Genomic DNA, 15,144 nt, shown 5'->3' with positions numbered 1-15,144 from the left:
ACAGGCACAGAAAGCAGCTAGTTTGAAAGAAAATCTAATTTACAGATTGGATATAGATACATGGATAGTTCTATGCACCTGGCCAGCTACACAGTAATGCTTTCTGCCATTAAAATTTATATTTCTATGTTTTCAGAAGGAACAACAGCATAAAAACACACTTCCACACCAAAGATAACACATCCTTCACCACCTTTCTGTTTACACATCCCTATTCTCCTATTCTTTGGATCTCTGCAAGCCTTTTCAACTCTGCCCTTGCTGCATGTGACAGGGGTGCATTACAAGAGGCACAGCATATTTAAACCAACTCCATTCTCCACTTTCATCTGGGATTTATCCCTGTTTGAGTTCCTGTCATCCCATAGTTTGCTGCTTTCAGCTCCTTGACAGTTTTACGTGTTGGTGTACATTACAGACAATAAACAAATCCAGTTATATTGTCAATAACTACATCTTTGTCTTTAGGGGTGGAAAACTCCTTGGAGGTTGATCCCAGGTAAAAAGGTTTCTTTTTTGGCATTCAGCTGAAAACAGGTGGACCTGAACATCGCCTTGGGGGTTTTATGCTCTGGAAGTTGTCTGTGGGTTTTGGAAAAGAGGTGTTCCCCATCCTCAGCCTGCCAGGGACGAGGGATGGAGAGCTGCAAGCTGCTGCTGCCGCTGGAGCACAGGCAAGAGGCTCTTGGAGGTGCATGAGCTCCCCATAAATAAATCAGCCGAGTGCTGTCAGCAGTTCTGAGATGCCAGAGGCAGAGAAAGCCCCGGGGACACTGAGGGGAGCTGGCACCAGCCAGAGCCATCCCTGTCCCCAGCCAGCATGGGGAGCGGGGAGAGCTCGTCATGCTCTTGGCACAGCTCTGTAGCACAGCCCTGTGCTCCCTGACCCCAGGACAGCACCCTGGAGCCGGATCAAGGACCCACACACTGCCCTTTGAAAAAACACCTCCATCTAGCCCGTGGTGGGGAGGGATTTGGGGGGAAAACGGGGGAAAAAGGGAGGTTGTGGGTGCAGCGTGCTCAGCACACCACGGAGCCGCCCGCCGCTCTCCCAGCAACGAGACGGGAGAAGAATTAAGCAGAATTAAAGGAAGAATTAAGAATTAAAACCCAAAAGCAATCCCAGACTGGCTTGGTTACCATTGTCATGGCTACCACGAGCGAGGCTGAGGCATGGGGGATGCCAGGGGACAGAGTTCCAGCCCGGAACTGCCCACAGGCCTCACCAGGAGTTTTTCCTGCCTGCTTAAACATCATCTGAGGATGACGGGAATGATGCAGGATGGGCCAAACGACCTTCACTGCATCACATGGACACAGCTTTTCCTGCAGCTGGCCTGCCAGCCCAAACTGGGAAAAGCACAGGAAAGCCTCAGGCCAGGACTAAACCTCGCTGGAGCCGTGAACAGGTTTAACAACTTCTAAATAAGTGATTACTCAGGGCAGGGACACTGGGTCCTGCCCTCACCACAGGTGCCAGGTCACTGTCACCTTCCTGAGGCTCAGGATGATCACTGCCTCCAAAAAAACCAACAGCAAAAGGAAAAGTTGGACGTGGTTTCTCCTCCATCCACAACATCTGGCCTCTGCCTCGGTGCACAGGGATGTGCTGCCCCAGGGAAGGACAAACGGACACGCTCTGCTCGCACTCACACACCTCCCTGGGTGCAGCAGTTTGCTTTATTAAATCACCACAGGCAGGGAAAAGAATAATACTGATTTAAAAAAGCCCAAAGCCAAGTGCTCCTCGTTTGAGGAATAACAAGGGGCAGGGCACAGGAGAGGAGGAAAGGGCTGGAGTTTGGTCTGGACACATTTGGGGAGAGCTGTGGATTCACACCCACACACAGATCCCCTCGGGAATGGCTCTGCTGAAACAAATCGCTCCTCGCAGGGGACACGGGACTGTGCCCTGCTCGAGAAGCACCAGCTTCTGCCCAAAGCAGGGTCACACTGTGGTCACACACAACTTCTTCACCACATCAACCTCCCCAGCAGCCAGCACAGCACCACGCTCCCGGTTTTCCCACACGTATGGAAGAAGGACAACACCCGAGACCCCGGCTTGAGTGATGCAGACCCCATGCTCCCCCAAAAAAAAGCTCTCTGTGGGTGCCTGACAGCGGCACAGGGAAATACAAACATGGAATTATTAATGTGGAAAAGCCCTTCAGGATCACCGAGTCCCACCGGGACAACAGGAGGCAAAGCACAGCTGGAGCAGCGTGGGCTCGTTTTTGGGGAGAATGGGGTGGGGAAAGCGGGGAAATCGGGGCGAGGGGTAGCACCTGCCCCGGGAACGGGGCTGCCGGGGGTGCTGGCGGCTCTCGAGCAGCCACCGAACAACTTCCCGGCCCCGCCGCAAACTTTTCCCAGCGCCGGGGAGGCACCGCCGCCCCCCCGCGCTCCGGCCGAGCATCCCCCGGGAGCCGCGGCGGGCAAGGGAACAGCGAAGCGAGGGAGGGAGGGAGGGAGCTCCGGGCTGTCCGATCCCCCGCAGGGCTCCTTCCCGGCGGCTCGGAGCCGCTCCACGCCCCGGGCACGGTCCGTGCCGGCGATGCCAGGCGGGGAGACGCGGTGTCCCGGCCAAAGCCGCTCGGGACCGGCGTTGGCGGCAGCGGGGAAAAAGGGGTGCCATCCCTACCTCTCGCCCTTGGTGAACTTGCGGAAAGCCTGGCGGAGGTCGTGGAAGGAGCGGTAGGTCTGCGGCTCGGCCGAGATGCCCTGCGCCCGGGTGGTGCGGGGCCCGATGTGCGGGCTGGGGGCCGGCAGCACGGACTGGCATTTGTGCAGCCGCCGCCGCAGCTCCTGGATCTCCTCGTCCTTCTCCCCCAGGCGCCGTTCCAGCTCCTTGATCCGCTCCTCCTTCAGCAGCAGCAGCTTGGTGAAGTCCCCTTCCAGCTCGGTCATTTTGGGGCTGCCGGGCCGGTCCCGCTCTCATGGAGCGGCTCCCGGGCAGGAGCAGGGGCGGGGGAGCGGCTGCGCCCGCCCGGCTCAGGGCAGCGGCCCCGGCATCGCCCCGCGCCCGCCCGCCAGCGCCGAGCCGGCCCGGGGGCCGGCAGAAACCGCCCCGAAAACAGCGGCGAACAAGGGAAAAGGCGGCGGGGGAAAAAGGACGAGAAAAGGGGAAAGAGCTCTTGTGCCACTCTGCGAGGCTGGGATCCTGGAAATAGCAACAATTACCATGTGATCGCAGGGTGACGCAGCTCCTTGTAACTGGAGCCGAAGACTTGGGATTCAAACAAGAGCACTTCATAAATATTAAATTGCCTCCTGCTAATGAGCCACGTGGAGCCGCCCCCCGGCCCGCCCGGCCCGGCCCCCGGCAACTCAGCATCCCCGGCAGCGGCTCAGCATCCCCGGCAGCTCAGCATCCCGGCCTGGCCCCACCGGGAGCTCAGCATCCCATTCCTCCTGACTCGGGAACTCAGCATCCCACCTCTCTCCTCACCCCACGTTCCAGTTTGTGTTACCCTCAGCATTCCCGTGTTGGGTACCCCCCTCCCCGCCCTTTAGCACCTGGGCACCTTCCATGCCTTCCTCCATCCTTCCCTGCCCAGTGTACCTCATGGCTGGGGCACCGCACATCCCACCCAGCATCTCTCCCCATCCAGGACTCCACACCCCTTCCTACCAGGTTTCCTTGCTCCCTGCCCTCCAGGTCACCCCCCAGCACATGCCAGCCCAGCCCCACCATCCTGTGGGACATGCAGCTTTCCAGACAGCCGGTGTCCCTCACCCCAACCTGCACCCCATGCCCTGAGGGAGCAGAGCCCGTCCCCAGGCACAGACACCGGGGCCCTGGTGGCACCTGAGGGGGAAGGCAGCTGGAGTGCTCTGCCAGCTTGTCCAGGGAGGGAGAAACTCATCCTTCCTGGACTTATTTGGAAGAGCCCATCACACACATTAATTTTTAATGCCGGCTGGCAAAGGGCACCATCAGCTCCCCTATCACATTTCCCTCCCAAACCACTCTTGTTTCCAAGGAGGGATTTCAGGAGCCCCTTGCGGCAGGCAAAAAAAGGGGAGGGGGTTTTTCCCAGCCCCCACAGCCAGGCCTTGGGCACTCAGGGCACTCAGAAACCCCTCAGCATCCACATCCCAACCCATGGAATCTTGTGCCATGCCTTTAGGGACAGACTCCCTGGTCTGCTAGGGCAGGGCAAGGAGAGGGCAAAACATCTGAGCCGGAGGACAAGGCTGTACCGATAGAGTATTAAATTAAGGGCTGAAAAATCCATTAGCAGCGTCTCTGTCTTTTAAGGAGGTGGGGTGGTGGGGTGTTTCTGCACCCCCGTGTCTGTGCCTCCAGCCTTTCACGTGTGGCTGGAAACCTCCGGGCTCGGAGCTGTCCCATCCTCAGATGGAAGCATCCCTGCGGCCAAGGGGCCAGGCAGTCCTTGCTGGGGGGGAGGGGGAACTAATTAACAATTATTAATACTAATTGGGCTTTATTGGCGGGCAGAGAGCGCCACCTCGTGGGCGGCACGGCCGAGCAGAGCGCGGCCCTTCCCGGAGCTCGGGACGGAGAGGGGATGCTCAAACAGCCCTGGGAGCGCCCATGGGATTCCCCACACGCCGCCCTCAGCACAAACTCTCCGGGAGCGGAAGGCAGGAGCCGCCCCGTGCCCGGTGCTGCCACTTCCAGCCGGGGCTGTGTCACAAAGGGCGCCGGCCGTGCCCGCTGTGACGCCGGGGCCCCGCGGTGCCACCGGGTCATTGTGACACGAGCTGTCCCCAGGGCCCGTGTGGCACTGCGGCTGCCGGGGCTGCGGAAGGAGCATGCCGGGCCGTGCCCTCCAGCAGCGCAGGGCACCGCGCTCCGGAGGCTGCAGCTCCCCGGGATAGCTGCCATGGAGATGCCCACGGAGAAGGGCCAGCTCGGCCCTCGGCCCTCCAAGAGGCACCTGCTGAAGGATGGGACCGAAGGGACAGGCGGGGATGGGGCCAGCACTCTATCCCACGCCTCCCGCGTCTCTTTCTCCTCTCGCCTCCAGGTGCAGCTGTCCCAAACCTCGGCTCCAGCCGCCCGTGGGGACAAACTCTCACGGCATTCCCGCCCGCAGCACAGCTCCAGGAGCCGTCCCAACTCGGCCAAAGTGGGGCGGGGACAGCGCTCCGACATGTCCAGCCCCGTGCCGCTGCTGCCGCCGGCCAACACCGCGGCCCGCGGGCAGGGGCGGCGCCTGAGGAGCTGCGCGGCCTGCTCGGGCAAGGCCACGCCGGACACCGCCTCGACAGTGCCCTCCACAGCCTCCACCCCTGCCCCGATTGAGACAGAACTGATCTTGGTCCACCAGTTCGCCCAGACGGAGCCCGCAGCACCCGAGCTCTGGGCTGGTGTTGAACGCGTGGATCGAGACGTGCAGACCGAGAGCCCGGCCCGCGAGCGGCGGATTTCCCACGTCCGGCTGTTCATGGACCGGGAGACGCAGACACAGCCCCCGGCGCTGCCCCCCAGGGCGGCCTCGGCGGAGCCGGAGCCGCCGCGCCGCCGGCAGCGGCTCTCCCTGTTCCGCAGGCTGCTCCGGGCCTGCCGCTGCTCCGGCAGCGCGGCACAGCCCGAGCAGCTCGGGCCCAAAGCGGCGCAGGGACACGCGGCGGGGATCGGAGTGTTGATGGTGATCCAGGAGCACGCCGAGGGCGCCCAGTGGTCTCCGTACTCCTCCTGGCCTTGGCTTGCTGAGACCACTCTGTGATTCACCACGGATCCCAAATAAAGGATTCCTCGCATAATGGTACGGCTCTGGGCCTGGTCATAGGGTGCATCCCAAGGAATGGCTCCAAACAAGCAGCTGGGAAGCGTGTGGGGTAACAGGGTGAGCTCTTGGGTGGGAGTGACACCGCTCCCCCCGAGTCCCCGAGGCTTAGTCAGCCTCGGGTCACACCCGAGTGGTGGGGACCGACCCCCAGCCATCACAACTGGAGAAGACCAGAACCAAAATCATTGGCAAGACAGAGAAAATTCCAGCCCAAAACGGGAATAACATCTCCCTTCAGCCAAAGGAGGGAAGAAGTCATCAAGGAAGGAAAAGACAATGAGGGGGCAGTTCCCCTCGGGATCAAGCCCAGCTGGCTCCTGAGGAGGGATCTCTGCCTCTCTCCTCTAAACCTGACACTGTGGAACCTGTCCCAGGGGCAGGAACTCAGCCTGGAAGGCAACTCCTGGATTCCTCCTGTCAAAGTGTCTTACTTGAATGAGTAAGAGAAAAGCATCAGTAGTGAGAATAAATGTCTGACAAGCAGCCAGATGGAAAGACCCAGGGTGGAAAACACCTGGATGGGGCACGTGTAGCTCAGGTAGAGACAGGAAATACAGGAACCACCCTCGATCCTCACCTCGTGCCTGCCCTGAGCCTCAGGAGGAGGAAAATGAGGATCCCTCACACCTGGCTGGGAATAGAGCAGAGCAGCTTCAGCTGGCTTTGAGGAAGAGGAAGGTGGGCAAATCCCTTGGGGATGGGAAACCTTCTTCTCACATAGGTGTTGAGCACAGTTATTCATCCTGGCATGTTTTGCAACTGAGGTTTTAATGAAGCTTTAAATTAAGTTAAACAAACACCGATGGTTCAAGATAACCAGGTCCTGGAGTCTCAGAATAGTTGGAGTTGTAGCTGCTTCCTCCACACTGGAGAGTTCATGGCAGAGTGGCAACTCCCTAATCTCTGTTTTTAAGGCAAGTTAAGATTTTGGAGGTGAGATTTTTTTAACCTCTTTGGTTAAAGGGAAGGAAGAAAAAGTCGCTTATCAATACAGTTCCTGATTTTCTATTTGTGTAAGTAATTATGGACTTGAGAACCCCTTGCTCCACAGAAAGGAGAAGCTTTAGGTAGTTTGTTCATTTTAAAGGCCAAATGATCATTTCCTTGTGTGTTTTAGTTACTTCTGAGATGATTCAAAGCTTCATTTTGGGATTTTTATTGTCATTGGGCAAGTTCTCAGCATTTTCTTGGTCTTTAGTGTGTGTGTAAGGCAGTGTGATGGTTATTATTTTAAATCACTGATTTTACAGACTTTATGTTTTTCCCAGGAGAATATTAACTCGTGTAGAAACAAAATTAGGGTGAAGAGTGTCTCCATCTAGGGATAAAACTACTCCCCTGGGAACGAGACAGAATGAGTTTGTATTATTCATTTAACAACTTCAGCTGCACAACCATCACTTTCATCCAAGTTTTTTTACGTGATAGAAGAACCCTTTTCTAGAAACATGATTATCTGTGGCAGTTTTGTGTTCTCTTATCAATGAAATTCTTTATTTTCTGTTTATAGATGTAATTGTGGATGTGAGAGTCCTCTGTCTATTTAAATATAAAGGCTTGTGGCCTTTCTGCCAGGATACCCAGTCAGGAAAGGAGGATCCCCTTTTCTCAACACCTGAGGCAGTTTCAGATCCCTAGGGACACTCATGTTGGCCAAGCTGCTGCCATTCCCAAACGTCTGGCTTTCCTGAATGAGGAAAGCAGCGGGATCTCCATCAAGCAGCAGCCACCTGACCACTCCAAAGTGCAAGTTTTGTTCTACAAATGTAGCAGAAGAAGGATGCAACTTTCCCCAAAGAGGTTTTTTTAAACCAGCCAAACTTCGTTTAATTGGAACTGTGTAATTCCACATTTTTACCCCAGGAGCACCACTTTTGGTTTGAGTTGTTTCACAGCTCCAGGGGCCAGCAGCACAGAGGAAACTGCAAGGATGCTGTGAGTTAAGGATAATGATGTATTTTCTGTGAATTAAACCACCAGCTACAGCCTTGCCCTCAGCCCCCCACTCTGACAGTCTCTCCAGCCCTCACCACCTTACTGGACCCCAACTGGGGACACTGGGCTATGACTCTCTTTTGAGAAGAGCTTTCACTTAAAGGAGATCCAGTCTCTGGAGCAGAGAAGAGCAGAAACAGGTCCTGGGCTGCCTCCCCACCCTGGCACTCTGGGGTTGGAGTGTGTGAGCAACACATGGTCATTATTAATATCCCAGCTGTCTTGGGCTGCTAGGGAGGCACAGAAGGGGAAACACATCGGTAATATGCTCAGTAATCTGCTTTGGGTCTGGATTAAAGGCTACATCGATATATTTTTGTATGAAATTTGTAGATGGCACTAAGAACAGCCGGTGACTCGGCTCCATGAGCTCACTGACAGCTCAGCGAGTCACCAAGGAGCGTCACCATTTCACAACCAGTAACTGCTGCCGCTTCAAGGTCAGCTCCTGGGAGGCCAAAATCGCAGAGCAAGAGGCTCTGGAATCCTGTGGGGTGACAGCGTCCCCCCTGTCGCCCCACCGAGCCAAAGCCACGCTCCGCATCCATCGGCCCTTCCCGGAGCGCTCCCAGGGCAGGGTCCGGCTTCAGCCCGGAGCAACTGCGGCTTCATCTGCAGATAAGCACCGAGATAAAACAGCCGCCAGCGAAGGGCCAGCGTGGCCCTGAGAAACCTCTGCAAGGAGACCGAGAGAGCCAGCAGCGGCAGGGAACAGCGGGATGAGGCTGTGTCCCCACCGCGTCCCGCGTCCCGCATCCCTGTCCCGGCTGGGAGCCTGCGTACATCCCGCTGTCCTCTCGGGCTGGCACGCAGGCAGCGCCCGAGGGATGCCCCGGGCCAGCAGGAGGAGCGGCTGGAAGCAGAGGGACAGGGACACTGCGCACCCCCGAGGCACAGGAGCAGCGACATCCCCGTCCCCTCTGTGTGCCCACATCCCGGTCCCCTCTGTGTGCCCACATCCCGGTTCCCTCTCTGTGCCCACATCCCGCTCCTCTCTATGTGCCCACATCGCGCTCTTCTGTGTGCCCACATCCCGGCCCTCTGTGCCCACATTCCGCTCTTCTGTGTGCCCACATCCCGGTCCCCGCTGTGCCCACCGGGGTGCCCGAGAGCCCGGCCGGGAGCAGGGAAACTCAGCAGCTGCTCGGGGCACGCAGCGGGGGACGCAGGCTGAGCCCAGGGCAGGACAGCAGGGGAATTTATGTCTCGCAGTGGATCAAGAGGCACGCAGGGAGGTCCCGGAGCTGGCCCAAGCAGCGACTCCGGCCCGCCCCAGCATCGCCCTCCGGCTGAGCTCCGGACAGTCCCGTTTTTCAGGGATAGACCCACCCCAACGCTAACACCGGGCTGTTCATTAGGGACAGTGGCACTAATTGGTGAGGATGCGATGCTTGGAGCCTGGGCAGATCTGGGCAGGCTGCTTTACAGCCCCCTCATTCTCGGTGCCTTTCATTAGTGCACGTTTTTAGCTTTAAAGCCTGACCAGTGAGACCCCGGGAGTTTGTCCAAGGAAAGGGCACGATCCTATTGTATTTGCAGGGTGCCCTGATGAAGGAAGGAATGAATGATGAATCTGACTCCATGTTCTCAGAAGGCCAATTTATTATGATACTATATTATATTAAAGAATACTAAACTATACTAAAGAATACAGAAAGGATACTTACAGAAGGCTAAAGAGATAATAATGAAAACTCATTGCACTCTCCAGCTTGGCTGTAATTGGACAATAAGTCAAAATAACTCACATGAAACCAATGAAACAATCACCTGTTGGATAAACAATCTTCAACCACATTCCAAAGCAGCAAAACACAGGAGAAGCAAAGGAGATAATATTGTTTTCCTTTTTCTCTGAGGCTTCTCAGCTTCCCAGGAGTGAAATCCTGGGTGAAGGGATTTTTCAGAAAATGTGAATGTAACAGGATGCTATCCATAAGGAAGGGGTCCCAGAATGTCCTGTAGGATTGAACATCCCCAGGCACGTTCAGAGGAGGCAAAACACAAAGTGCTGCTGGAAATAACCCCTCGGCTTCAGCCAGAGCTCGTTCTGCTGGCTCCCTGTGGCTTCTCTGTTACGAGGCACTATAGAAAACAGTTTACAGCCAGCAGATATGTAAAATATGCCAGCTATTGAAGCCAGGAAGGCTCAGCGCCTGCGTTTCTCATGGCAGCTCGCAGACATTACTCAGGCTGGGGCCGTAATTATCCCGCTGGAAGCCGTGCCAGCTCTCCCTTGGTGTAACTTTAACAGAGTATCAAAGGTGATGCTGGATTTTTATAAAATCAATACCCTGCCTTTTACTCCACCTCTTAAACCCCCACCACTCTCTCTTTCAAGCTCGCTTTTGCAAGCAAAGAGCCTCTCCAGCAGCGGCAGCAGCAGAGTGGGCTCGAGGTCACAGCCCTGCCGGAGCTGGAGGACTGGAGGAAGGCAGCAATCCCCACTGTGTTAAAAAAGAAAATATTCGGTATTTGTGACTTACTTCAAGAGTGGCAGAAGTCTGAAGCTATATTTCCCCCCCAATCTCTTAACATCAGTTGAAGTTTCATGGCAGCTTCCCAAGGGATGGAGCTGCCTTATGGACACAGAAGATTTCAGTGGGAGGGCATTTTAAGGCCACAAAAAGGATGGATTAATTTTGTGCTGTTTCCCTCTTTGGTGATGATTTTAGTCCCTATTTCACTGGGTAATTTAATAAACTGTGTCACCTCCTCAGTGTCTAATTTACTAACAGATATGAGCCTCCTCACCACTGAGTAACTTCCTAAATGGGAACAAAGATATTTGTATTAAAAAATCAGCCTTCCCAATCGCTTTGGAGATGATGCCATGGAGCAGCTGGTGTGCTGAGCTCCTTCTGAGCTTGTCACAGGATTTTTTTGCTGCCACAGGATTTTGTGGGGTTGGCTTGGGGCACAAGCAGTGTGAGGATGTGTAAGCTGTGTGTCCTACGCACCCTGCAGCTACTGAAGTGTGCAAGAATCCACTGCTCCTTTGGAGCACAGAAAGCTCCAGGTGATGCAGCTCAGGCATTTCCACAGAACCCCAGAATGGTTTGCTTGGAAGGGAGACCTTAAAGATCATCCAGTTCTAACCCCACTGGAGAAACTGGGTTGAATTCCCCCTCTGCTATTAATTATAATCCATCAAACCTTCAGGCACAGTGACACTGCACGTGCAGTAAGTCAGAGGAAATTATTCCAGTCACCCAAACCTAGGATTTTTTGCTTGTGAAATTTCAAGAGTTCACAGAGCCCCTCAGCTCTGGAGCCAGCCTGGGAGAGGAGAAGGCTCCAGGGAGGGCAGGGAGGGCAGGGATGGATGGGATATTGGGAATTAGGAATTGTTCCCTGGCAGGGTGGGCAGGCCCTGGCACAGGGTGCCCAGAGCAGCTGTGGCTGCCCCTGGATCCCTGGCAGTGCCCAAGGCCAGGTTGGACTTTGGGGCTTGGAGCAGCCTGGGACAGTGGAAGGTGTCCCTGCCCATGGCATGGGATGAGCTTTAAGGTTCCTTCCAACCCAAACCATTCTAGGGTTATATAAAATACTTTGATATCCCACATTAAATATTTTTCTTGAAGCAATAACCTGGAAATATTTCCTTGTATCTTCCTCTTTCTTTTGGCATTTTTTTCCCCCTCACTGCTGCTTATGGCACTGCTCTGGAAATGGTCCCACAGCAATTCTTCCCTCATTAACATAAATTAAAATAATCCCCTGAATGTCGCAAGCAGGATGTCATTTTCCTTAAGGAAAACAAGGAAGCTAAAAATATTCCTTTGGCTACAAGGCTAGCATCACATCCATACTCTCACCACAACTGCTCCACAGCATCAGAGGCTGGTGGGAAAAAAAAAAAAAAAAGCCCCTCCAGTGACTCCCAGGTTAGCAGGGATTTCCTTCTGGTTTTATCCAGCCCAGTCCCCCAGACTCCATGTGGGCTCTGGCATGTTTTAGATAAATATTATTAACTCTCGCCTTTGGAGGCACTTCCACAACTGGACACTCCAATCACGGACTGCAAAGTGTTTTCTTTTTAATACAGAGGGGGAAAAAAATAAACTGCACAAGTGGGACCTGTTGGGGCTGCAAAAATCCAGCATCCAAATTTAGATGCTCTCAACATCTACGCCTGAATTCCTGCTGGGTTTTTTTCCCCCTGTCTGCTATCCCAGAAGAATTTCCCACTCTGCATTTGTGGTTCTTAAGGCTGTATCCTCCCTCCCACTCAGCACGGGGTGAGTTTTGAAAAATGGTGAATGTGAACAAAAACTGCGAGTTTTGTCATAACTCCATTAACAAAAAAAAAAAAAAATCACTTTCTGCCAGATTTGTAAACCGATGATTGCATGTAAATACTTCCTTTTTTGTCATATGCCATCACTTGATCTTATTACAAATCTAGGCAAAGATTTTCTGAACTTTCTTTATGTTGTTTTTTTTTTTTTAATAGGCAATTATTATTATACATTATTATACGTTTCTATACATTTTTATTATACATTTTATAATTATGCATTTATAAATATATAAGTGTATTATATGCATGTATAAATATATATATGTATGTATATACATATATATTATATATATGTATATACATACATATATATTATATATATACATATATGTATATATATTTATATATACATATATGTATATATAAATACTTTTTAAAATATTAATATTATTTTGAAATATAATATATATTAAAATAATATATTAAAATGATCTTAAATATGTATTAAATATATATAACCTATCTATTAAATATATATGTTATGTATAATATATTAAGACATAATATTTAAAATATCTATTAAATTATACATTTAAAAATTCCAGCAGTTGTAAATCAATAATAAAAATGCTTCCACCTTTCAGGAAAACTCATCCCCCAGAGCATTTCCCCTCTGCAGCCATGGAACAAAGCCCTGCCACCCCTTCTGCCCCTGACGGCAGCGGTGGCAGGGGTGACATCCAGCAGCACAGCACAGCACAGCTGTGGCAGCCACCTGGCCAGCCACATTATACATTATTATACGTTTCTATACATTTTTATTATACATTTTATAATTATGCATTTATAAATATATAAGTGTATTATATGCATGTATAAATATATATATGTATGTATATACATATATATTATATATATGTATATACATACATATATATTATATATATACATATATGTATATATATTTATATATACATATATGTATATATAAATACTTTTTAAAATATTAATATTATTTTGAAATATAATATATATTAAAATAATATATTAAAATGATCTTAAATATGTATTAAATATATATAACCTATCTATTAAATATATATGTTATGTATAATATATTAAGACATAATATTTAAAATATCTATTAAATTATACATTTAAAAATTCCAGCAGTTGTAAATCAATAATAAAAATGCTTCCACCTTTCAGGAAAACTCATCCCCCAGAGCATTTCCCCTCTGCAGCCATGGAACAAAGCCCTGCCACCCCTTCTGCCCCTGACGGCAGCGGTGGCAGGGGTGACATCCAGCAGCACAGCACAGCACAGCTGTGGCAGCCACCTGGCCAGCCACAAATCCATTCAGCCTCCCACTGGCTATTCCCAGACAGAAATACTCCTGGAAAATGCTCAGCATCTCATCTGGGACTGATCCAAAAAGCTTCCTGCTCCTCGCTGTCGTGTCCTGTGCCAAAATTGGGTGACAACTGATGGTTATCTTGGGAAGGTGATGTCACTAAAGGCTGCTCCTCCTCAGCACCCTCCAAATTTATTTTGGGTCATCTCCAAGAGCAGCCTGGCTGTGATGGGGGTGTTTGGGTGATGGGGATTTGAAGTAGAGCCCAATTTTCCATCCTCGTGCCTGCTCGTGTCCTGCCTTTGGATGCAGAGCTTGGAGGTGACGAAACCATCAACGAGAAACTCTTGACATGACTAAAGCGGCTCTGGAAAATCAGGAGGGTGAGAAATCAGCTGGAAAAATCAAATATTGAAAAGGTCCCCATTCCAGTTTGCTGCAAAGGGAACGTTGGGCAGGAGTTAATCCAGAGTGAGCTGGGTCTGGGCCAGCAGCTGCTCCACGGGATCTGTATGGGAATGTCCGCCCTGAGCGACCTCCCCGCTCAGCCAGGAGCTCCAGGGACATTTTCCCACAAGTGGCTCTTGCCCTGTGCTGTTCTGAGCCCAAATTCCCCTCAGGAGCTGCGTTCCCAAAGTGGCAGCACGCGTGGTGGCTGACACCCCCCAGCAATCCTGGCTGGGAGCTCTGGGAAAAAGCTCTGGGAGCACCAGGGCCACCCCTGAGGATGGGGATGTCCCCTGCTCAGGGCTGCTCTTCCAGGGCCATTCTCACCCATCAGTGAGGTTATTTTTAAACCCCATTCCTCACTGTGCTGCTGCAGCCTGGCTCCTGCTCAACCCTGTCAGTAACTCCATTATTTGGGTTGTTATTCCTTTATTCCTTGGCTCACATCCTGCTTTTCTAGGACACCACATGAACTCCAACTGCTTCACAGGGACGGAGAATATTTGACTTTCCAAGCCTGCCCAGTGCCCTGGGACATCCCCATCACGTGCTGGTCTGTGAAGCCTCCTCGACTTTTACATCTTTATATCAATATTTAGGTGTTGCAGCTGAACTGTTTATTTCGTTTTCTTCCAGCAAAGCTTGCATCCTCCGAGAACATCCTGTAGCTTCCCAGCCTTTATTTGGATTTCCACAGCATTTTAACAACAATAATGTAATTTCCCAGCAGAGCCGTTAACGTCAGGCTCCGTGAGAAATGAATATACTGAATATCAATGTTCTTTTCCTTTTCAATTTTGCCTTGTTTGGCAGCTATTTTTACCTCGATTCCCTCGAGGACTCTCTTCTTTCTAAATGGATTTTCAGTTTAAAATCCCAAGCAACATTCAGCTTCCATGACTTTTGCTTTTGGAAGCTACTGAGCAAAGAAACCATTCTGAGATGATCCTCAGCTCCTGCAAACTCAGGTGTTCAGGTTTAAGTTCCCTAAAAATAGAGTTTTCATTATTAAATCCTTCTTTACTAAGGAATGACGCCCTTTCTGTTCATATTGTCTTGGAGGGAGGAGAAATAATGAAAACCCCACAGATTTGCAAAGACACCATGAAAGTTACAGCTTAAAAGTTCAGTCAACATTAATTGTGGCAGTAAAACCTGAATTATTTCAGGTGAAAAATAATTAAATTCATCACAGCAGGTACAAATCCATCAGGGCTACACACAGGAATTGGGGAATTGTTTGTAGTTTCATTTTTAATCAAGGAAATATTTACAGGGAAAAATGAAGAATTCTTGATGCTACTGAACTGCTACTGAGACCTTTTGCATATATAGAGCATGA

General features: G+C 51.4%; 2 protein-coding genes across 2 annotated transcripts in view; one reads left to right on the top strand and one right to left on the bottom strand.

Moving 5' to 3' along the window:
- Positions 1–3,481, bottom strand: part of PRKG1 (protein kinase cGMP-dependent 1) — a 353,067-nt gene extending 349,586 nt beyond the window's left edge. The window contains exon 1 of the mRNA XM_041474557.1: positions 2,645–3,481. Within this exon, the coding sequence (XP_041330491.1) occupies positions 2,645–2,910 (266 nt within the window). The 5' untranslated portion in view covers positions 2,911–3,481. The remainder of the gene's footprint in view (positions 1–2,644) is intronic.
- Positions 3,482–8,122: 4,641 nt separating this feature from the next.
- Positions 8,123–15,144, top strand: part of A1CF (APOBEC1 complementation factor) — a 44,688-nt gene continuing 37,666 nt past the window's right edge. Inside the window, exon 1 of the mRNA XM_041476351.1 lies at positions 8,123–8,335. Coding sequence (XP_041332285.1) covers positions 8,123–8,335 — 213 coding nt within the window. The remainder of the gene's footprint in view (positions 8,336–15,144) is intronic.

Source organism: Pyrgilauda ruficollis, unplaced genomic scaffold, assembly GCF_017590135.1.
Source record: "Pyrgilauda ruficollis isolate IOZ18807 unplaced genomic scaffold, ASM1759013v1 scaffold11, whole genome shotgun sequence".
Classification (NCBI taxonomy): Eukaryota; Metazoa; Chordata; class Aves; order Passeriformes; family Passeridae; genus Pyrgilauda; species Pyrgilauda ruficollis.
The sequence above is the reverse complement of the archived record's forward strand: the minus strand, read 5'-3'. Positions and strand labels throughout refer to the sequence as shown.